Source organism: Xiphophorus couchianus, chromosome 7 (assembly GCF_001444195.1).
Source record: "Xiphophorus couchianus chromosome 7, X_couchianus-1.0, whole genome shotgun sequence".
Taxonomy (NCBI): domain Eukaryota; kingdom Metazoa; phylum Chordata; class Actinopteri; order Cyprinodontiformes; family Poeciliidae; genus Xiphophorus; species Xiphophorus couchianus.
The window spans coordinates 28,207,097-28,230,303 of NC_040234.1; the positions used below are offsets into that span (position 1 = coordinate 28,207,097).

General features: G+C 39.3%; 1 protein-coding gene across 1 annotated transcript; it reads left to right on the forward strand.

Moving 5' to 3' along the window:
* Positions 1-769: 769 nt before the first annotated feature.
* Positions 770-7,876, forward strand: gcdhb (glutaryl-CoA dehydrogenase b). The gene is made up of 12 exons (XM_028022562.1): positions 770-905; positions 1,279-1,394; positions 1,814-1,846; positions 1,951-2,091; positions 2,530-2,592; positions 2,689-2,859; positions 3,397-3,526; positions 6,078-6,294; positions 6,371-6,474; positions 6,579-6,704; positions 6,798-6,958; positions 7,333-7,876. The coding sequence occupies exons 2-12, from the start codon at positions 1,292-1,294 to the stop codon at positions 7,404-7,406; spliced, it is 1,323 nt and encodes a 440-aa protein (XP_027878363.1). The 5' UTR covers positions 770-905; positions 1,279-1,291; the 3' UTR covers positions 7,407-7,876.
* The last annotated feature ends 15,331 nt before the right edge of the window (positions 7,877-23,207 follow it).

Below are 23,207 nucleotides of genomic sequence, written 5' to 3' on the forward strand. Positions count from 1 at the left end.
ATCTGGATTATTTTGTAATTCTGCTGGAGAGAGAAAAAAGAGACTTAAAGTAACCTTCACCAGAACTGATTAAACCAGAGTAGCATGCGGATTTAGCTGAGACAATGCAGCCCTTATAAAGCAAAATTAGATTTTTGTATGAAAAGAAATATCCATCATACCTTTACACTTCCCTCACCAATATGAATAGTTAAGGATGAATCTTTGGTTTTGTGTTATTTGGCCAAATTCTGTCCCCAGCAAATGATCGGTGCAACATTTATCTAGTGTTGATTATGTTATTGTCTGATTTTGGTGAGTCTGTGTGAATTGTAGCTTCAGTTTCCTGTATAATTATCCAATTATCTGTTTATATTAACAAACCATCTGACAAAATGTCTGAAATAAAGTGCAGTGAATGCATAATAAAATCTGAGAAATGCTTTTCTTTCTGACGCTCCAGCACTATCGAATATGTTTCTATTGGTTCCACAGTAAAACAACAACGCTAGAAAAAATTGTCACTATACAACATTCCACGTGTCACTTAACAGTGTATCTTGTCTGGCTCATCTAATAGTAAAGTTCATAATAACTGAGACGTTTTTTGTTGTTTTTTTTTACAAGGAAGTGACACTCCCCCAAAAAGTGACCAATCAGATTGGCCCTCTTCTTTAAAAATGCAAGCGGATTTTTAATACTTCGTAATAAACACGGATAAAACGGATTTTTTCCACGCTCTACTCAAAATTTAAATATATTATTTTTAATTTTACAAAAATGGTATCAAAATAAACACGTTTTAGTCACGCTACAACGAATAGGTTTGCCTTACGTGATGACGTATGCGTATGTTTTGACCGTAAAGTGTCAACGCACTGCAACTCGAGACCGACCGGTGAAGCTATTTTTCCAACGTTACACAGGTAAATACTTATACAGCCGTCCGCGAGGTGTTGCGGCTTATTTTGTAACACAACGTTCTCATTCCTCCTATGACTCTTGTATAATTTCAACCCGAAAGCTCAAAATTAGCACAAAGCTACAGTGAGCATGCGCGTGTAGCTTGCTAGCAGCTGTAGTTACCTAACCGCACAGGTTAGCTCAGTTAGCCGAACTTGGCCGGGTTCCTGCGGCGTCCGGATTCATTTGTTTGACATCACGATAAAGCGGCGTCAGGAGACATGAACAACGCGTTTTTCTACCAGTTTTAATTCTCCTCGGGATAACATATGGCAGAAATGTTCTAATAAATGTGTCAATGAATGCAATGAGTTTGGTTTAATATAATATCCACAGACTGGTTTCTATCATGGCGTTGAGGAGCACCGTGTGTCGCCTGTTGGTGAACCCCCACAGGTGCGCCTTCTTCTCAGCCTCCAGAGCCCAGGGCACCGCTGCAGCTACCAGGCCTGGTCCGTAACTTGTCTTTATACTTGTCGTGCACTTGCCTACTTTGGTGTTTAACCTGGAACAGAAAGGGTGACTAAATAAAGAGTGCTGCAAAAGTGTACATAGACACTGAGCCTTGTCACAGTTTGCCATATTGCTACCAGAAACTTTGTATGCGAGTGCTCTGGAATAGTTCTGATTTGTGTGACTTTTGTTCATATTTTCTTTGCTTGAGGTCGGTTTGTAGCATGTTTGAACATTTATTCCTTCAGGTTTTTTGGTTTTGAATGATGTGCAGCTGGACGGATTTTTAGTCAAACTTTTTTTTTACTCTTTATTTATTCACAATTTGGAGCAGCTAATTAGAATCTTCTTCTTTCTTGTCGTTTCCTGTTATGCTGCGCATAATGTTAACCCTTTCTGCTTGTATTTTGTGTCCCAGATGCAGAAAAGTCTGATCAGAGGGCTAAACCACGTGGGTATCGACAAACTCTGTGCAGATATCTTTTTGAACTGAACACATGTTTCCGGTTAGCTTAAATAATAAAAACAATAATTTCCTGTTTGTGGGTCCGGCAGCTAAAGTCCAGTTCGACTGGAGGGACGCTCTGGACCTGGAGGGCCAGCTGACCGAGGAGGAGGTCCTGATCAGGGATTCCTTCAGGACGTACTGCCAGGAGAAGCTCATGCCTCGAATCCTGCTGGCTAACAGAAACGAAGGTCAGATGTTTTTCCTCGAGATTTCTTAGGTCTACATTGAATAAATGGGTTCCCACATTTCAAAAATGCCTTTTGAATGGGCCTGTCCCATCACCATTTGCCGATGTTGTTTAGAAAATTATATAAATGATATAAAAACCACAGGAGAAGTGGAGACTGCAACATAGTGAGACGCAGAACACATTTTATATGAAAAAACTCAGAAAGTCTGAGATTAATCCCAGAAATCTTCTAGAAAAAGTTGAGTTTGAAAATTTGAAAAGTTGCAAGAAAAAAAACGTCGAAATTCAAAGTTAATCAGTTTTATATTGTTGCTGTCCGTTTGCTAGTTATTTCAAATCAAATCTAATTTATTTGGTTCTCAGTTTGCTTTATATTAGGGAAACAAAACCAATTTTCCAGCTTCAGCTGATGGGTTGTGTTACGTTTTGCTTCCAGTGTTCCACAGAGAGATTGTGTCTGAAATGGGAGAGATGGGAGTCCTCGGCCCTACGATTAAAGGTCAGTCTAAAACATTACGGGATAGTCAAATTTACACAAATTTCTTGCTTTTCAAAATTTTATAAGGACACATCTGGTTTCGTGTTTGCCGCTCAGGGTACGGCTGTGCCGGGACGAGCTACGTGGCGTACGGTTTGATCGCCAGGGAAGTGGAGAGGGTGGACAGCGGCTATCGCTCTGTCATGAGCGTGCAGTCATCGCTGGTCATGCACCCTATCAATGCTTACGGCACAGAGGCGCAGAAACAGAAATACCTCCCAAAGCTGGGTAAGAACTAAAGAGTTCGTCCATCAGCAGGTTTCTGGTGTTCAGCAGCAAATGTCTAGAGGTTTCTGTTCTACTTGCCGAGGTTTAAAATGTGTCAGCAGCCTTACACTTCTGCTGATCTGTGTAACTAAACCTGTCATGATAACACATCGCTGGATGATACATTGTCCCAGTAATTATTACGATAAACGATAATATTATTGTTTTGAGACCATTTAAGTAATATATTGATAACATAATAATGCAATTTTGCCTCCTCAAAGACCAATAAATTTTAAGTTTGTGAAGAACACTTAAGATATTTTACATTTCAAACAAATAAAACGGAAATATAAAACACACACAACCGAAAGCATAAATAAAATAGACTATGATGTCTCTGTAAACAAACTTTATTTAGGTTTATACTAAAGGGACTGTTAAGCAGTAATAAGTGGAACCTAAACAATTATTTTCTACATCTGATGTTTTTTTGTTTTTTTTTATCAGCTTAGGATTATAATATGTATTAGTGAGTGATACGTTGGTGTGTTGCAGCTCGTGGAGAAACCCTGGGCTGCTTCGGCTTGACGGAGCCCAATCATGGCAGCGACCCCGGCAGCATGGAGACCAGAGCTAAATATAACCCGTCCAGCCGCACCTACACCCTGAACGGCTCCAAGACCTGGTGGGTTGAGTCTGACTCGCAGCATGATGACGCCACACACACTGCAAAAACACAACATTTTACCAAGTGGTTCTGGTCCAGTTTCTAGTGCAAATATCCTAATACTCTTAAGATAAGACTAAACTAACTTGCAAATAACTTTTCAGCCAGAAATCAGAGCTTGTTTAAAGTCAATAATTCCTTAATATTGATGACAAAATAACTAGTTATAAGAGATGTAATCTAATTTTGGAAGGTAATCTGAGAATGTGTGAATATTAGAGGCATTTGACCTTGTTTATGTAATTGTTTATTCAGTAAAACCCAATTTCTGCAGTAAGGATGTATGATCATAGTTATCCACACGGTGGCGCTCTTCACCACAGAAGCTCTTGTGACATGCTGAAATATTTACATGTGTATTTTAACACATAAGCATTTTACTGAGGGTGCTATGACTGATCTTTTTTCCCTATAGTTATCAACATAGATAACTATATTTATGCTACTAGAATATATAATATTCTAGTAGCATAGATATTATGCTACTAGATATTATTATATATTCTATCATAATATATATTAGTATGCATACTAATAGCACACTATGCTATTAGTATGTCTGCATACTAATAGCATAGCATACTAAAATGCTATTTTAGTATTAGTATTTCATACTAATACTAAAATAGCATTAGTATTGCTATTTTAATCAGACTGGTTTGCGTTTATTTGACGCTTAGACGTCAGCACGAAGCTTTGAGCCATTAGCCAGATGACTTCCAGATAATATATTACGTTGTTTGGGTTAAAACAGCATTCATGACAAAGGGGATACCCTATTATTGACCCTTTGCAGCTGCGTCACTTAATCATTCGAAGATGTACATTGGAAGTGAGAATTTGGAGTATTGAACTGAGCGGCTGAAGTTGTTTTCCCAAGTTGTTTTTGTATTTATTCAAGGATTCTATTTGTTCAAGTCGAGCTAATTTGTCTGTGAAGGTAGCACACCTGGTTGGGGCTCATAGACGGTGGTATTTACAGAAGCCTGAAACAGCTAGCTTAGAAACCGACCCATCTCGCCTGACGGTTGATCAAATTACTGACTTTGCCTGAATTCACACCACATGATTTATGTCACTATGTCATAAAAAGTGTTTCCCCTTAAACCAGAGTGGCCTTAAAAACGCACAGAAGACGAGACGCTAATCATTTTTTCCCATACAAACAATGCCATGACAGCGTGGCATTGTTTCCATGGTTACTGATGGTTAGACGCCATCTTCTCCATGATGTGATACTTGATATCTTTCTACTCATACTTACTTAAAGTAAATGAACGTTGATCTACTTACCTTGTATAAAGTGTTCGCTGTAAATCTGCAGTTACACCGAGAGCTGCCGGTCATTATGATTGACAGCTGCTATCCATCGCCGCATCTTTCCTCATTAAAATAAAATGACAAGCTTGGTTTTGACCCTTGTCTGTCTGCACAGCTGACCGCGCAGCACCTTGTGACCATTTTATTGCAAAGTCAACTAAATAAAAGCGATATTAGGCTACCACATGTACATATTTTGACAGGCTTTATACAGGAGAGCATAGGTTTTGACATCCATAGTGGCGGAGAGAGTGACGTCATGTGCAAAAGGTCATATTGTCATATTTGTTTTTTGAATTAACTTGTGTTTATTTACTTGCCCAATTAACCGCTGCTTGGCTTGATTTGACTATCAATAAGTGTCCTTATGATAAAAAATGTTATGCTTACTACCGGTTAACTTTGTGCTGACTAACATAAGGCAGTTTGCTATGATAAACACTGTCAATATTGTGTTGACAGTCAGTTCATCTAGATAAGGGACGTACACTGTCCGACAAATTGTGACAGCCGATTGGTCAGTTGCTGACAAATGCCCTGGAATGATTGGGGGAGGATTGCTCCACGTGTGCATGGGGGCAGAGCCGGCATCATGTCACGGAAGTGATAATACGCATAGACAAAGTTCAAATCCTCTTGCATGATGTTTTTTTTTTTTTAACTTGGTATATAATAATTTGTTTGTATTTTGTGTCTTTTGATGAAAATGCTGCAACAACTACATATAAGTAATGTTAAATCAGATGAAAACAAAAAACAAATCTAATATTTTCTTGGGGGTTCTATGAGGGTGCTATGACTTTTCCAGGGGGAGCTATAGCGCCCTCTAGAGCCCCCCTGGCGCCACCACTGCTGTCAGGCAAACGTTTGAGTCATGCAGACATCTTCATTGCGTTCTGTGACTCAAGATGGTTGAGGCTACTGTTGACTCACACTTGCAAGCCGACTTTTCTGTAGAAGTGCAAATTCATCGCCAATTGGCTGGACAAAGTTCGTACATTCTTTTGTGATGCAGTCTTAAATTCCATTCATAATGATCTTAAAAAGTCTTAAATTGGAGTTGATGACCTGTAGGAACCCTGGTTGAATTCACTGAATTGTATATTTTTGGTAACACTCATCAGCACACTGGGAATGACTCTTCCCGGTGCGTAGTGTGTCTGATTTACGTGCCTCTCTACCTTTTAAGGATCACCAACTCTCCGGTGGCAGACGTGGCCGTGGTCTGGGCTAAATGTGATGACTGGAAGATCCGCGGCTTCATCCTGGAGCGCGGCATGAAGGGCTTCTCCACGCCAAAGATCGAAGGGAAGTTCTCCCTGAGGGCATCGGCCACTGGGATGATCCTCATGGATGAAGTTGAGGTTCCTGAGGAGAACCTGCTTCCCAAAGCCGTCGGTCTAGGCGTGAGTAAAGGGCTAAAACGAATGCCTTTAAAGTCAATTCTTTAAAACTGTTCAGTTTGTAATCGTGCCTCTGCAGGGTCCGTTCGGTTGCCTGAACAACGCCCGCTATGGTATCGCATGGGGTTCTCTGGGAGCGGCAGAGTTCTGCTTCCACGCGGCTCGTCAGTACACTCTGGACAGGTCAGAAAGAGTCTGCTGCGGAGAACTGAAACCCGGACATTTTTATCGTTTCATCAATTTAACACGTATCGTTTTGTGTTTTTTGCATTTTCTTTCTTCACCAGAATCCAGTTTGGTGTGCCTCTGGCCCGGAATCAGCTGATGCAGAAGAAAATGGCGGACATGTTGACGGAGATCACCATCGGTCTGCATTCCTGTCTCCAGCTGGGCAGGCTTATTGATGAAAAAAAGTAAGAACATCGAAGTCGGTCATCTTTAACGTGAAGGACTATGCCGATGAGAGGTTAGGCAGAAATAAAAACCTGCCGGTGTTTTAACGACAGAGCTGCGCCGGAGATGATCTCCATGCTGAAGAGGAACAGCTGCGGTAAAGCTCTGGACATCGCCAGGCAGGCCAGAGACATGTTGGGCGGCAACGGGATCGCCGACGAATATCACGTCATCCGCCACGTCATGAACCTGGAGGCCGTCAACACGTACGAAGGTCAGAATGCTAAAATATTCATAAGTATCATATTCCTTTAATATACGCTTGATCATTTACATGTTCTAACATCAACACATAAAAAGCTCCGCCCCTTCTGCTTGACTTCACATCAATTCAGTGTGGATGATCTGTTTGTTTTTGTTTAATTAATCGATTAATAATTGGATAGAAAAAAGGTGTTTAATAGGAGTATTTCCTTTTTGAGTCTGTGTCCTCTAGTTAACAATTAATCGATTATTAAATCAGTTGACGAATGTTTCAGCCCTTTTTCGACATGCAGTACGCTATCACCACTAATTTAGATATTCTTATAGATTTGTTTAGTTAAAGCCATTGTTTACTAGGTTTATAGATCTGCCTTTTCCCATCAGGTACTCACGACATCCACGCCCTGATCCTGGGCAGAGCCATCACCGGCTTGCAGTCCTTCACTGTTGGCAAATAATCCAGCTCTCAACAAACAACTCTGTGGACGGAAATGAAATTCGAATTACAAGTCTGTTTCTTAAAAAAATCCAGTATAAACGTCTCTCTCACGTTTGTAGAAAATCAGAACGATTTCCTTCAAATGAGTTCCTTCGTGTGTTTTAAACGAACAAATCGTCTTCTACAGAACAGATCTCGTTCTTTAGCTGTGAGAGAACGGAGAACAAGTTTAAAACGTTCTGGATTTGTTGCTGTTTTGGTCCTGCAGTTATAAAAGCAACAAAGCGTGAATACCCATCGTCTGTTTGTCATTGCTTATGTTTCATTAATGGAGCAGAAATCGTTACAGCAATTATGACTTCATGCACTTTACACACTGTAACACTAAAATGTCGGCCTGCAATCATTTGAATGAATAAACTGCATCTGTTAGACGTGTGAAGAATGTCTGTATATAACTGAGGCATAAATAAAATCAGTTTCATAGCAGGTGTGTGTTCGGTTGAAATGACTGGATGTAGTGTGAAGCGCTTTGGAGTCCTCTGGACTTGATAAAATGCTATACAGGTAAAGGTTGAAATGAATCCGGCAAAGGGACAAATGCCATACATTTTGGGTTCTTAATGACTTAACTGGGACGACTACAAATATCTTCAACGAATTTCAAAGTGAAAGATATTTTTTTCTAATCCACATGTGGTTCAAATTATGCATGACAAATTTCAGGGTTTTTGTGTGTGCTTTGCCTTGAAAATGCTTGAATTTAAATTTTTGTTAAAAGACGATTTCAAACCATTTTACAAGATTTAGAAAATTCTTAATATTGATATTCAATCTGCACAGTTTTTTAAATAACATTGTAATAAACTTTGAGCAGGAAGCTCATTTTACCTTAAACCAATTTGTTCAATAAATATATATTATCACTAATGGCTCATGTTATATTTCAGTTTACTTTGATGTTATATAATAGTGATTTTTTTTTTTCCTCAAAAGGGCTTGGATTTTACTACAGGGAGAATTTATAAAATTTAAGTGTCATAGAAATTTTGTAATCAAGTTCTACCTAATTAACCACACACATTTTGTAATTTTCTAACCAAACATTTAATTTTCAAACTACACATTTAGCTTCCTAACTAAACATTTTATTTTAAAGCTAAATATATTGTTTAACTAGTGTCAGGTCTAAATACCTATTAGAGACAATTTTAACAAACACAGGAAAGACAAGAGAGTTAGATTCTTTGTTTCTCGCGAGGAGAACGGACAGAGATGTGCTTTCAGTTACAAATCTCCTACCGCTCTGAAAACACATCTCCCGCTCCTCTGTTTTATTGATTTTAGGAACCCTGCCACACGGGGCGCTGCAACTCTAGGGGGTGGGGTCAAAGCATTTTAGTTGCAGTGCTACAAGACAATCACTAAACTAAACACATGGTATCTACAATCTAAATCCTTCTTGCTCCAAGCACGGCGTCGAATGGGACACGTTGTATAGCTTCAAAGCAACGGCTTTATATCACAAAGAACAAAGCAGAGTTTCCTCCAGGGTTGTAAAACTCAGCTTGGAACAACTAACACCTCCATCTCTCAGGGAGGCCTGCTATGAATATCTGTCACCTCCCTCTTCCAAGGAGGGATTAGGAAGAAATCAGAATTAATGAACACACAGAAACATTATCTAAATGTAACTACAAGGCTACATAATACAACAAATATTTGATAATACTAATAATACAATTTACCCAACAACTAGTGAATTAAATACAGAATTACATCTATAAATGTACAATAAACATGGTGAAAAAATGACTTTGAAAAATGAACCCCCCTCATTTCTTTCCTCTATTAACAGGCTAAATAAACCAAAAATATTGCTGTCATAGTCCTGAGTGCAGAGCAGACCCATGTGTTTGCTGAGAGGAATTGCAGAGCAGCAAATCCCTGTCAGTACACGCTTCTTATATAAGAAAATTACTTCCCCCCCCCCCCTTTCTTTTTGTCTTGACTAAAAGCTTTTAATCTTTTTGGGAATGCGAAGACGTGACGAAATTTCACCCCCAAACGGACTTTTGTCCTCTGTGTTATTTCAGTCGAGCGGGAAGCGATGTGGAAAAAGTCTAACAACAAACAGCAGCTATGCGAGGATAATTACGTTCATAATCTCAAGTAATCTCATCTGGATTAGAATCACAGCAGGGTTCAGAACTGTCAAAATGAGATCTCCATATGACGGGGCTCAAACGCAAGTCTTGAAATCCATTTATACAGGGATCAAATATGCTAATGTTCTGTTTAAACCAAAATAAGGGATTAGAACTCGCCATTAGGATTTGTGAGTGGCATTAGAGTAACCAGCGTGTGCCAGGCTATAGCACATTTTCTGGGATTTCAATTCAGAGTGTGGTGGATGCAAAATTATCATTTGTACGGTGATTGACAGCGGTAAGACCCGCCTCCTGGCTTTTATTAGCTGTTTGTAGTTAGCACTGGAAGAAGCTGGAAGAACTCCATTTTTTCACAGATTGTCTCACACCATACTGTCAGCACATAACTGCAGTTTCAACAAATATGCAAAAAAAAAACAACTTTTCGTTATAAAAGCTACATACTGCAGTAATGTATGTAGCCTTACGTAAAAACATTTTGCTAGCAAATGTCAAATATTGTGAAGTTTTAATTATTGTTATCAAATATTAGCAAAATGCAATTTTGAAGCCAGAAATATGAAATATATAAGATAAACCACGAGACACAACTCCTCTAAAGTTAAAACTCAGTTTCACTAAAATTATGTAAACACGCTAGCATAAATGTTTCGGTGTTTAACTGGACAAGGTCGATATCAAGCTAGTTTCCTGTTAGCATCTCCACATATCTTTTTGATAAACATTACTTTTCCAAGCGACATGCAAACATACCTTTATCTTGACTTATTTTCCTCCAACTTCTTAATATTTCTTGTCTCTACCCTGAAGGATAAGTTCCTTTTTGCGAGATTATTTTTTTGTCTACTTACTTTCCACACGCTCTTATTATCAGTGAAGCGTGACCCGGCGCTGCCACCAGGGGGGGCCCAAGAACAATTTCTTTTTTCTTTTTGCATATGGACTGATTTCTACTCTGGAGGACCAAAACTGACATGATAAGAAATAAAAGCATAAATATATATTTTGTTTATCCTTGTACTTACACATTTGTTGTCGTCAAGAAATTTATATTAATTTTACTTTTCCTTACACGTGTGTTTTTGTCAAGAAATGTATATATTTTCTGTTTCATTTCCCCGAAACATGCGTTTTTGTCAAGAAAAGTAGATATTTTGTTTTGTCAAAACAAAATATCTATCCAAAGCTCTATTGGCCTATTATTCCAAGACCAATAGAGCTTTGGAACCAATGTCACTGCGTGAGACGTTGTGGGGCGTTTCATCATTTTAGATGTTTTTAAATTTTTTACGCTATTTTATATATTTAAAAAAATATGATTGTGTTTAATAGCTCACGTGTCATGTGACCCACTGACAGGGAATAAAAAGGGTCAAATCATATAAAAATGCATGTGCCTCATCTATACACTTTAATAGAACAATTTCACACTAATTTGTAGTCAATGGAAGCTGTTGAAGAAAATATATTTAATATTAAATTATTTCATATTAAATATATTATTTAATATTAAAATGATTTAAACTATTGAATAAGACTTACATTTTTAATAGAGGATAGTGTGCCTTCTGTAAAAGCTTGAATTACCACGTTTTTGTATCAGTTGGTCACAAGGCAAAGCATTTATTAACATTTGTTTGACAGGAGTGTTTGGTTTGGAAATTTGTTGACAGTCCCTAAGCGAACCTCCGAGCGTTTGAGGAGGAAGCTTGAGAACTGGCCGAAATTAGCGTTCATAAATCGGCTCAACCTTGAGCTAAACGCCGCTTGCTCGGCGGATATTGGAATATTCAATATCCAACTCAAAACTAACTTCACTTCGGTCGGTAACACAATAAAAACACCGGGATAAAGTTGGTTTTGGTCTGTGGCCGGTAAAGACGGCACCAAGCAACTGAACGAGACGTAAACGCCCCACAACGTCTTACGCAGTGACGTTGGTTCCAAAGCTCTATTGGCCTTGGAATAATAGAGCTTTGGATAGATATTTTGTTTCGACAAAACAAAATATCTACTTTTCTTGACAAAAACGCATTTTTAAGGGAATTGAAACAGAAAATATGTACATTTCTTGACAAAAACACGCGTGTAAGGAAAAGTAAAATTAATATACATTTTTTGATGACAGCACATCCAAATGCATCCAGTATAAAGGAAAGGAAAAACAAAGCATATACATGATTTTAGTAATAATACCTGTTTCATGCTCCACGAAGCATTTTTTTTTACACTAATTTCAAGTTCAATATAGCATAACATCCAAATTACTGTTTATTCTGAATTATTGAATTACTATACTGTTGATAGTATCACTTTTGAGAGGGCCAACAAAATTATTGAGCACACAAATAAATGATCATTGACATTTCTTCACTCTTCACTCTTACACACCTACATTCGCAGAGGGCTAACAATATACCTCGACATGTATAAAGCAACGCCTAAAGCCATAAACTCAGCAGATCCAAGTGCAAACCAAAATGATAAAGGGAGTGTCAAATTCTTCCATTAATTTTCTTTTCTCTGTATTAGTTTTTTGCAGTGTTTATTATTAATCTATTATTAATCTGGTCAGGTCGCCAGTCTGTCGCAGAGACAGACAGGACAAACAACCATGCACACACACACACACACACACACACACACACGCACACACACACACACACACACACACACACACACACACACACACACACACACACACACTCATATCTAGGGAGAATTTGGAGAGACCAGTTAATCAGTGTTTATATCAACAAAGCTTAATAACATGTAATTTTTCTGTAGCTAAACACAGAATATCTCAGATTTAGTTTGATACCAAATTTTAGCAATATAAAGAAACAGAGTGATTTGACTGAAAGTTCAGTTTCTATAGCTACAAGGTGATTTAGCGTCATGAAAAACTGAGGTCACAAAAAATTACATTTATCGAAAAAAGGTTGAACAGTTGTTTGTAATATAACATGTGCTATTACATAATAAAGAGGGATAAAGACCGCTGCAGTTATTAACTAAGCCCTCATAACATGGCAGCTGTCCTGTTGAAATTTACAAACAATTCTGGGCTTTAAAACAAAAGTGATGGGATGATATTAAAAGATGAAAACTACAAAGAAAATCTTTCAAACAGTCACTGCTTCCCAAGAGACAAAACAGTCTGTCCAGAGGCTGGACAGTATCGTTTCCCCTTAATCTGTGTGTGGCCAGTGCTTTTGTTTTTTGATCGACCACAAACTGGACACTGACAGTGGTAGTCCTGCTTCCATTGGTGCTTTTTCTGAGGCTCCCCTCTTGCCAGGCGTTCCTGGTCTTCTAATTCTCAGTTCTGGGAAAGAGGTGTCACAGCCACGGATACCTTCGGAGGAAGATTCACACCTTGGAGAAGATTGTCCCTGTCTGTTCTCTTCCGCCGCTCATGTAACCTGAAAGATAATACAACATAAGCTGCTCTGCACCCGCAATGATTCCCTTTCAACTCCTTCGAGACTTAGTGGTTGTCGTCGAGGTGCCTTTGAGGTGTCTAATCTTGCTATTTCTTAATGAGTTAATTAATAAAATACAAAAATGAAATAAAATAAGATAAAAAATATTTGAACAAAAGTCTAGAAAAAGACTAAATCAGAACTAACCCAACACATCTACCATGAGAGGCACAACTCTTTAAAATATATTATTATTATTAGTAGTAGTAGTAGTAGTAGTAGTAAAAGGAGGAGGAGAAGTACAGTAGTACTCAATACTACTGTATTAAGTCAGACATAACACTTAATAAACGTAAACATGCGGCAAGTAGTTTTTTGGGTTTTTTTAACCTTTGTCAAACAGCAGAGGGCGCTGCTGCATTCATATTTACTCAATGGGTGTAATTCATATTCCTTTATCTAATCAGGTAAACCCCGTTGAGATCTAGATCTCATTTTCAAGAGGGACCTGAGCAAAAAATTTGCAATACATAGCAACCTGGTTACAAGATAAAAACAATTAATACATATGCATAAGTATAAAACAATAAAAACAATGACACTGTTTCATAGAATCTTGTTGCCTATCTTTAATTTTTTTTTAATGTCTCTTCTCTACCGGAAAACAAGCCATTTAAAGGTGGGATGTTCTCACAATCTGTGAAAAATAAAAATGAATAAAAACCAGAAAATCCTGGGAGTTTGTCTTTGAATGTGAAGATTCGACATGAAGATGACAGAAAAAGAGCTACAGAAAATAAAACAATTGAAATCTGTATTGCTTTAAATGAACCCTTAGCTTTTTCTTTACCTTGAATATGTTTATCTGTATTTGGTTTTTTCTTGAGGCAGAACAAATGAGGCATAACTCTGTCGTTATACAGTGTGTCTGCGAATAAAGTTTAATAAAAAACAACATCCGGCCCCCTCTCCCTCCTCCTCACCCAACAGACTTCTTGTGGCTTTGAGTGAAGCTGTGATGTCACTCATCCTGTCTGTGACATCACAGCCGCCTGTCTTTGTATTCCCAGGTTCCACAGAGAAATTCATTTGCAGTCTTCAATCTCAAACAAAACTGAACGATGGCGGGACAAAATGTATTGCTGGAGAACGTGGAGAGTTTGGAGAAGAGCTGCTGGAAGCTTACAAAAGAGAACAAGAAGCTTCAGAAAACTGTTGAAGATCTGAGGCTGAAGATTGAGCGACTGAATGCCAGGAAAAAAGATACCTGGCAGGTAGAGAATGAAAGGCTGATCAACAAAAATGATTATTTGAAGCAACAATTCAGCACGTTGACTAGTGAATTGGACGAGGCTAAAACGACAGTTGAACAACTACAATCAGAAAGCAAAGCCCTGTCAACCCATAATAGGAAGATAAAATGGGGAACAATGGTAGATAAAAAAAATTTTAACAATTCAATGAAAGAGAAATCACAACAGTTGTACTGGATTGGCAAGGTGAACGAAGAGCTAAATCAAGAAATTGCTGGACTTAAATTAAAGATGGACAGACTTAAAGCCAGGGAAGAAAATTCAAAGGCTGACAAAGAAAAGATGGACAAAACAGAGACTCAGACCCCGGAAGAAGAAAGTAAAGAAGAGAAATCAAATATATTTCAGACAATTGGGAGAACTTTCATCAAAATGTATCAATCAGGGACTTTGAGGTATTGGGTGCCACCCTGGATATTTTAATTTCGAAATAAGATTAAATAACGACCACAAAAGCAGGGCTAGACTCGGATGAAGCTTGAGAGCAGAGGCAGAAATCTGCGGCTTCCAGGAGGGACGGACATCAGAAGACCGTGACCACCGCAGGCTCCTAGGAGTCTCACAGATCCTTTCCAGGACTGTGTCTCTGACCCGCCTGCTGGAAACCAACGGCTGACGGGACGTCCATGAAGGGGGGACAAGTGAGTAGCGTTTAAATTAAAAAGTGAGCGAACGATTGAGGGTCTTTGAATAAAACCCCATGAATCCTAGGCACTGATAGGTAACAGAAGGACTGAAAAATCCGTAACAGAAGGACGGCGGAGTCCGCGTAAACTGAAAAACCCGTAATACCAAGTGTGTGTGTGAATGTGAGAGTACTTGGAGTAATTTAAATACCACTAGGTATTTGTCCTCATACCAAACGGCAGGAGTGCAAACGGTGAACCTCTGGTGGATGCATGTAGGCAAGAATTTCCCACCTGAAAAGGTTGAAGAGGGAATTACCACAACAGGGGATTGATCACCGTCCTGCTAAGAATTTATCCAGTCTTTTAGAGTCCACCCTATGTGTTTTTAAGACTGGAACGAAATTGACTAATTTGCTCAAAATGGGAAAAGGGAATAGCAAATTAACACCGAAAGATAAACTCCAGTGTAAGGACTGGAAGTTTATGGAAAGACAAAACCCTAACTCAGTAAAGAATTTAAATAAATTGATAGAAAAATATTACTTTCAGGGCCAAGTAAACACTCAAAAAAACTGACTGAGTTATAGGATGAAGTATGACAGAAAACAAAAATCAAATCAAAAAAATATGAGTAGTGAAGGAATGGGCGAGTTAGAAAAGTGGATGGAGGAGCTAAAAAGAGAGAAGAAGGCAATCAGAAAAGTTAGGATAAAACAGGAGAGCAAGAAGAGTGAAGCAGATCAGGCAGCAGAGCAGGGAGGAGCTCAGGTAGGAGTTATAAGAAAAAAGCAATGTCAAATTTATTTATATAGCACTTTAAAAACAGGCATGAAACTGCACCAAAGTGCTGCACAAGAATGACAATAACACAAATGAATAAAAACAGAGTATCAAAACACTAGTTCAATTAAATGCCAAGGAATAAAAATGAGTTTTAAGAAGCGATTTAAAATGATCCAGGCTGTGGGCAGATCTAATTTGGAAAAGTAGATTGTTCCATAGAAGAGGAACAACAGAAAAAGCCTTTTTGAAGATACAGAGTATAGATAAATAAATAAATGATTTAGTAAACAAAATGAAAAATAATGAATTATCTAAAAGCTGGAAAGAAAAGTAGGTGAGAGGAAGTTCATGCAAGGAGGGAGTGAGGATTGTTTTGTGGTCTGTCTGACAGTAGAGAAGTCATGATCATCGCATAAGGCAAGATTTTGATGTAGTTTTAGTTTTCTAAATTCAGAGAACAGTTTTCTCTTTGGCTTGTTTAAGTAAGCAAATGATTTATGAGGAATGAAATAATATGGGACGTTTTAAACGTTTCACAACTGCAAAGAAAATAATAATTTGGTGTTGTGATGCCTTGAGTGGACATCCAGAGAGGTTGACAAGCAAGTGTTAAGGTGCCAACCTGAACATTATCCAGCTGAATACCTCAATTTAGGTTTTGATGAGAGGGGGGGGGGGGTGTTATCTTTACTTTTCCTACACACACTCGCACACATAATGCAACGTGATTGGATTTGGGGAGAAGGGCATGATTAATTTGCCATACAAAGGAACCTGGAATGGAGTAGTGGAACGGAGTGGCAATGTAATCACAATGCACTGTAAGCTATGTAATGTGTTTTGAGGCAGTTGACCAAAATCCCGGACGATTTTTAGGTCTGAAAAGTAGGACATGTCCGGGAAAAAGAGGACGTCTGGTCAACCTACCACCAAGGTAACGTCTTATGAAATGGTTATAATCCTCCTGTTTCAGTAACTATAGTTTGGTCACTAGGCACTACTGTACTGTGAAACGTTGACCATAAATGAACTTTGTTTGGCATTGTTTCAGTTCCATACGTGGTGTATTTAGCTTAGGCCTAATGTTGACTGTAGCAGGCTACCTAGACTCCTCTGTTCAAGGGGGCAGAAGCCATAGCGATAGCAATTTAGACTAAATTTAACGAATATAGGAAAGGCATGCAAGTTCAAAACCAGGTTTACAGATGCCAATAAGCTGCATTTCCCTCCCAATTCTTTTTTTCTTTTGCATAATGACCAGTTGTGTGCACCACCTACTGACTGTAGCATCGACTGATTCACTGATTTGTGAAGTAGAGTAATCGTAACAGATCTTTTTCTTCATGTTGGCCGCATTTTCTGTACTATTTATTTTTCTCATTTTCAGCACTGACCTTACTTGAAGGGAAAACTTAAGGCTTACAAAAACTTTGTATTTTCTGTCCTGGAGGGTTTACTAAGAAGCTGGTTCAGTTGTAAAGCAGGTTAAGTTAACCTTGTGCTATAGGTAAAGCACCTAATTTTCTTAACTAAATGATGCCTGCAGGTATATCTATTAGCAGGTTTAATTTTGCCTGCACTTGGTTGTGTACATTATTTTAAGTGTATTTGACAAGTTTACCAAAATATAAAAAATGTCATTCAAACTGCAGTTGCTTTGTTTTACTTTTTACTTGTACTTTTCATTACATTACTTGAGTACATCCATTTTTACAGTAATTTCCATACTTAAGTACAAGAAGTTTCAGATACTTTAAGACTTTAACTCAAGTAACATTTCAGTCAGTGACTTCGACTTTTACCAAAGTCATATTTTGGAGAGGTACTTATACTTTTACTTGACTCTGAGATTTCAGTACTTTATACAACACTGCATTTCTTGACGACAACAAATGTGTAAGGACAAGAAAAACTAAATATATATTTATGCTTTTATTTCTTATGTCAGTTTTGGTCCTCCATACTCTACATGGTTTATTACATATTATTGTCAAGAAAAACATACAATTGTGTAATGAAATTGCTTGTTTCTCTTAATATAATCATGTAGAAACCATTACAAAAAAAGAAAATCATTTCCATAATCGGCCTGTTTAAAATGAAACCATCGAAAACAGCTTGAGAAAACCCTCTAGACATGGCTGACGCCTGGGTAACATGCTCTGACGAGTAGCAGCTACATGGAGGATGCTGGAAGTGGGCGGAGCTAACAGGTTACATGTCAGAGCGCGCGCGGCGCTCCACATCAGCCCGGCGCGGACAACTCCAACAAATCACCGCGGTGGGTTCTGCTGTGAGGTTCCGCTGAGACAAACACGGTTTCCTCACGCCTTTGGTTCGGAGACATTTAAAACTCAGAGGAGAGATGAAGAATAGAACAAGCTTCTGCTTCCAGTCGCTTTTTTAGTCTGTTTTTATCAATTTTGTTGTTGCGGAAATATAGAGTTTATCCATCTTCGCTTGGACTGGATTTTTGAAATATTTGGGAAATGCTTTACTTTTAAAGAAGGAGACTTCCTCAGACGTCTTTAATATGAATGCATATAATTTTTCCATCTTGAACTCCACCTATGACGCCCAAGTCTACCCGCTCTCGGGGACTTTAGACGACCCCCTGTACAAACAGTACAAACCCCCCGTGAAGGAGCTCATCCCGCTGCCGAAGGGAGTGCTGTACCTGATCATGGCAGCCCTGGTGGTCGTTGGGGTCGCCTATGCCATCGTTGGCCATCTCATCAAGGACCTGGCCATTGACATAGCAGGTACTGAGTCTTTCCAAGATGCAATTTTAATCACATTGTTGCTTTCAGAACTCAAACTCATTATGGACTAAAACGTGCCAGTGATTCTGGTTTTTAGATAATTAAGTCTGAGGGTTTTTTTCACGGTAGTTTGATTTAATAATTCAGTAAATTTCTTCTTCTTTTTTTTTTTTTACCCAAATTTTGAGCACCAATTTTAAATTATTATGGATTTTCTTTACTCCAAAGAGTTTTAAAGTTTACACACCCCCGTTAAAAACGAAATGTCTGATTTTGTTGTGACGAGACATGAGACTATGACAGGTCATCTATGTTTTTTGTAACAAAACCAAATCTCAAATCAGCACAGCCTTATAGTTCTTGACCGTTTTATGTGGAATCACACATCAGAATGCATGCAGAATACAACATTTTATATTTTTTTTTGTTCACAGCATATACAGTATATAGTGGCACGAACATTTGGGTCCAGTAACTTCCTTGCGTGGCATAAAGTTCCACTGTGCTAGTTGATTTTAGGGAACTTTTCCACATTTGCATTAACTAAGGCCGTAGTTTGTACAAAGGAGAAAGGTTCAAAAAGTCTCACAGCATTATTTATCCACTATAGAACAACGAATATAGTCACCTGGAAACGAAATTCTTAGCTTTGGGACACATGTTTGGCACAAAAAAAACCCATAAACACAGTGAAACATGTTGTACACTAATAAAGTTCCCTATAAGATGAAATTACATCAATCAATCCGTCCAGATTTTCACCATTGAACAATAATCCACAAAAATCAACACATCCCCACAGTTTTAGGGGGGTTTTTTGCGCTAATGTAAAACTGAGCTAATTGCAATTTTTTGTTCAATGTTTGTGAAAGAAAGGTCAAAAACACTGAGGTTAAATGACTGCTAACTCAAACTTATAGGTGACAATTTTCTGTTATGACTCTGCTGCCTCTGTCTGATGCGATGTCAAGGTATAGTGCAAACATGATCTATACGGCCAGTAGCAAACAGTTACAGTTGATGTCATACATAAGTGCAAATATTGCAAATATTTCTACGTAGGCACGAACTCTGTGCTACTTTATTGTTCCCAAAGGAAAAATAGCTAATTTCCTGACAAGCGACTCCATTCTACTTAAAATTGCAAATGCAAATACAACCATAAACGATGTCAATTTTTAAGTAATTCTAATATGACCTAAATGTACAAAATAAAAATAACAAGTATGTACATGGAAATATGTAAATCGTGGAAGATCTGATGATGATGAATACATTTATCATCTTGATATGGCTGAAAATGAAATTGAGTTTTACACCCTTCATCCTAACGCTGTATTTTCTGACCCTGTGCAATAGGGAAAATCAACAATATTTGCTTTTAAAGTGTATTAGCAGTTGTAGGGCCGTTCAGATGCGTCATTAAATCCAATATCTGATGAGTTCAGGCACTGGAAGCTGAAGAGCGAAACGTCGTCGACGGGATTCAGTTGGTCCTCGAGTACATCAGGGTGTATAATAATCATCATAATGCCTGGATAACGTTCATGCAGTCTGAAAGACTAATCCCGTTTCATAACAGCACTTCCCATCCGTTTATCTGTTTTATATTTTTTGCATCATCATCATCAGTTTAACCTGTGCACCGTCGCTGCCTGTCTCGGTCAGATTGTTTGCTGGGGCCGGCCGGAGACGAGGAGAAGAACGCGGACAGGAACCAGCAGCACGCCATGGGGTTCGGCCACCCGCCGCACCCCTTCGCCCACAACGCCTTCCACGTGTGGGACCAGGACGACGTGGTCGTCCCCCTGTCTCCGGAGGACAGCCCCCAGACCAGCCCGCTGCTGCTGGCCGCCATCCCCTACATCCCGTCCTTCATGCCACACCCGCACAGCCCGCCGGGCCACGGCCCTGTGGCTCTCTGGGACAGTCCGGGACCCGTCAGGGGGACCGCCGTCGTCCCGGGGGATTTCTGAGTCAGACGACTGCGTCCTGTGTGTTAACTGTACGAGAACACGTGAGATGGTCTGCAGCGGAAGACTGCAATGGCCGATCGATGTTGTGCCGACACGATTTTTACAGGAAGTTCTGTAAAAATGGATGTGCTGTGAAGCAGATTTAATCCGTTTTTGCCTTTTTTGGGGGGGAGGGGAGTCAAGATTTAAATGTTTCAGATCATCCAGTAAATTTGAATGTTAAAGACAATCTGAGTAAATACAAAAATCAGCTCTCTGATCATGATTTTATTTTTTTTTTGTTTTAAAAGGGGCAGGATTATGGAAAATCGGCTTTTTTTTTAGCTTAACATTATAACATTATTCCTCATCAAAGACATTCCTGTAGTGTCGCTTTGATTCTTTCAGGCATGTTTGAGAAATCTTTTAATCTCCATGGCAACCATTCAGCTGTGCAAAACATTCGGTGGGCTTGGCTCCGCTCCCCCGAGACGCAGCTCCTCCTGGGAGTTGCAGTTTCCAGGCCTCACAGAGCAGCCCTCACATGCTCAGCTCCTTCAGACTAGCCAGCAGCAATTAGCAAAGACCTGGAGGAACTGTGCATCTGCTGAGCTCAGTATAGGAGCCACTTCTCAGCGCAACGCTTGTAAAAACATTGTTAAAGACATAGAGGAGCCATGTTGTGGTGACTTTCTGGAGGCAGAATGTTGGTCAAATTTTTTAAAGTCATATTTCATCTATTTATAGCATTTATATAACAACGGTACTACGTGCCTGGAAAATATACAACACTGCTTTCTCTTTTCTGTGTAGAGTTTTGTTATTCCCCAGACAAAAAACGAAGAGTGGTAACTTCCATTTTGGAAGAAATACTTTCTGTTCGGGCTGACAGGCTGCTCCATCTGTTCTGGCTTTATAATCCACTTATGTGACAAGAGATTAGCTGTAGAAGTCAGAGCACAGATATCGATGTTTTCATATTAAAAAGGCATGTTGTACATGTGAAACGCTCTCGTTCTGCGTGGTGCTTGTTGAGGTCACGTAATTGGAGGTTTTTGGAAGTTTCCAAAGCCGCTCCCATCCTATTAAGACACACCGACTGGCTGCCGGTGCTCTGGTGAGTGTTATTTCAAGGCACTGAGAGATTAGCTTAAGAGGAAGACTTAACGGAGTTCTGGCGATTCGGCATGTGCGCACACGGGACGCCTTAATCCGACATTCCTTATCGCAGGTGTCGCACGCAGCCGTGGATTCCTGCGGTCTGACCCGAGCCAGACAATGCGGCTTATGGCACCGAGGCGTACGAGGCTTGCTAGCGAGGTTAAGCTGTCGCCAAATACCAGAAGCTCCGGGGAAACCAAGGCTTCTTACGAAGAGGAGAATATTGGAAATCCCTGCTCATCTTTGCAGCCGTTTTCCGAACCTCTTTCTAGAAGGTTTGCTGAAAAATGGCGCCCTGCGGAAGAATTGGTGCCTTATAACGCCACAACATTTTTGTGTGTATTCCAGCAAAGTTTTATATGACAGACGAAGAAAAAGGAAAATAGGTTTTTCAATTTAATTCAGAAAAAAGAAATAGGATTTATAGAGTGGATTTAACAGTAAGTTGACGGGGAACGGGGTGGCGAGAGAGGGGGAAGACAAGCAGACCGGAAGTCGGACCCAGGACGACGTTGCGTTGAGGACTGGCCTCTAACCCAAGTAACCAACTGAGCCAACGGGCGACCCGGAAACTCGGTTTTAAAGCTTGTGATAAAATGAAAAATAGATTAAAAACGCAAATTGGCTCATGTTCAGATATATTTCAAATACTCCATTAAAACTCGAGCTTTAAATTGATGGTTGTTGTCCTGCTGGAAAAAGGATCTTTCTTCAAAAATCAACCTTTGTTTAGTTCTTCCACCCACTTTTCCTGTTCCTACTCAAGTCAGCACCAGAGCATAATGGTGCCTCTCCCATGTTTCACTATGGGGACGGTGTAGTCAGTTTTCTCCAGATACAGAGACCCTTTATGTTTAGTTTTGGTTTGGTAGTTCTACGTTTGCTGCAACAGTCACACGTCTTATGGCATTCTGTCAACAATACCTGCACTTTCATCGACCATTTAATTGTGGAATTTGACGTTTTGAAAATAAATTTGCTTAATGGAAACGGGCCAAATTCTTGAAAAATAACAGGAAAAAAAAAATCTTTTTTAAATAAAACATTTTGGCGCTAGAATGAAGCGGTTTTTCAGTCCCGAAACTGGTTTATTTCGCAAAACTGCGCATCACACGAGTCACGTGAACAACAACCGGATGTTGCCATTGGCGCAAACCACAAAGAAGAAGACGGCAGGAAGTAGTTGAAGAATGATGAACGCAAGTTTTGCACACATTTGTAATGGAGACGCAGCTAATGTAGGATGGCTTTGTTCTTGTTACTCCAAGGCCAAAAAATGTCACGTTCAGAGATTTCCCCACTTGAGCAACGAATCTCTGTTGCTCTCCTAGAGGAACCGATGCTTCTTTGATGACATCACTAACATCTCCTCGCATAACTTGTCAGATTAAATTACACACAGTTGGACTGAGTTTAGCATCAGAGTAAAGCATGAGCTTACGGAGGTAACCAGACGTCTGACCTCTCTCTGAACTTTCCTCTCGAGCAACAAACGGATAACGGAGATGGAAAAAGTTGGAAGTGAAAGATGACTTGATAAGAGCAATGTCACTGAAGAATGTGCTGGGAAAAATACATATCCGTGTAGGTGGGGAGCATTTCTAACCCCGTTCTAGTCTTC

Excerpts from the sequence above, each read along its gene's own strand:
- gcdhb (XM_028022562.1), top strand. The coding sequence starts at position 1,292 with ATGGCGTTGAGGAGCACCGTGTGTCGCCTGTTGGTGAACCCCCACAGG. Across the intron at positions 2,092-2,529 it reads GCTGGCTAACAGAAACGAAG|TGTTCCACAGAGAGATTGTG; the intron begins GTCAGATGTTTT and ends TTTTGCTTCCAG. Across the intron at positions 6,959-7,332 it reads GGCCGTCAACACGTACGAAG|GTACTCACGACATCCACGCC; the intron begins GTCAGAATGCTA and ends TTTTCCCATCAG.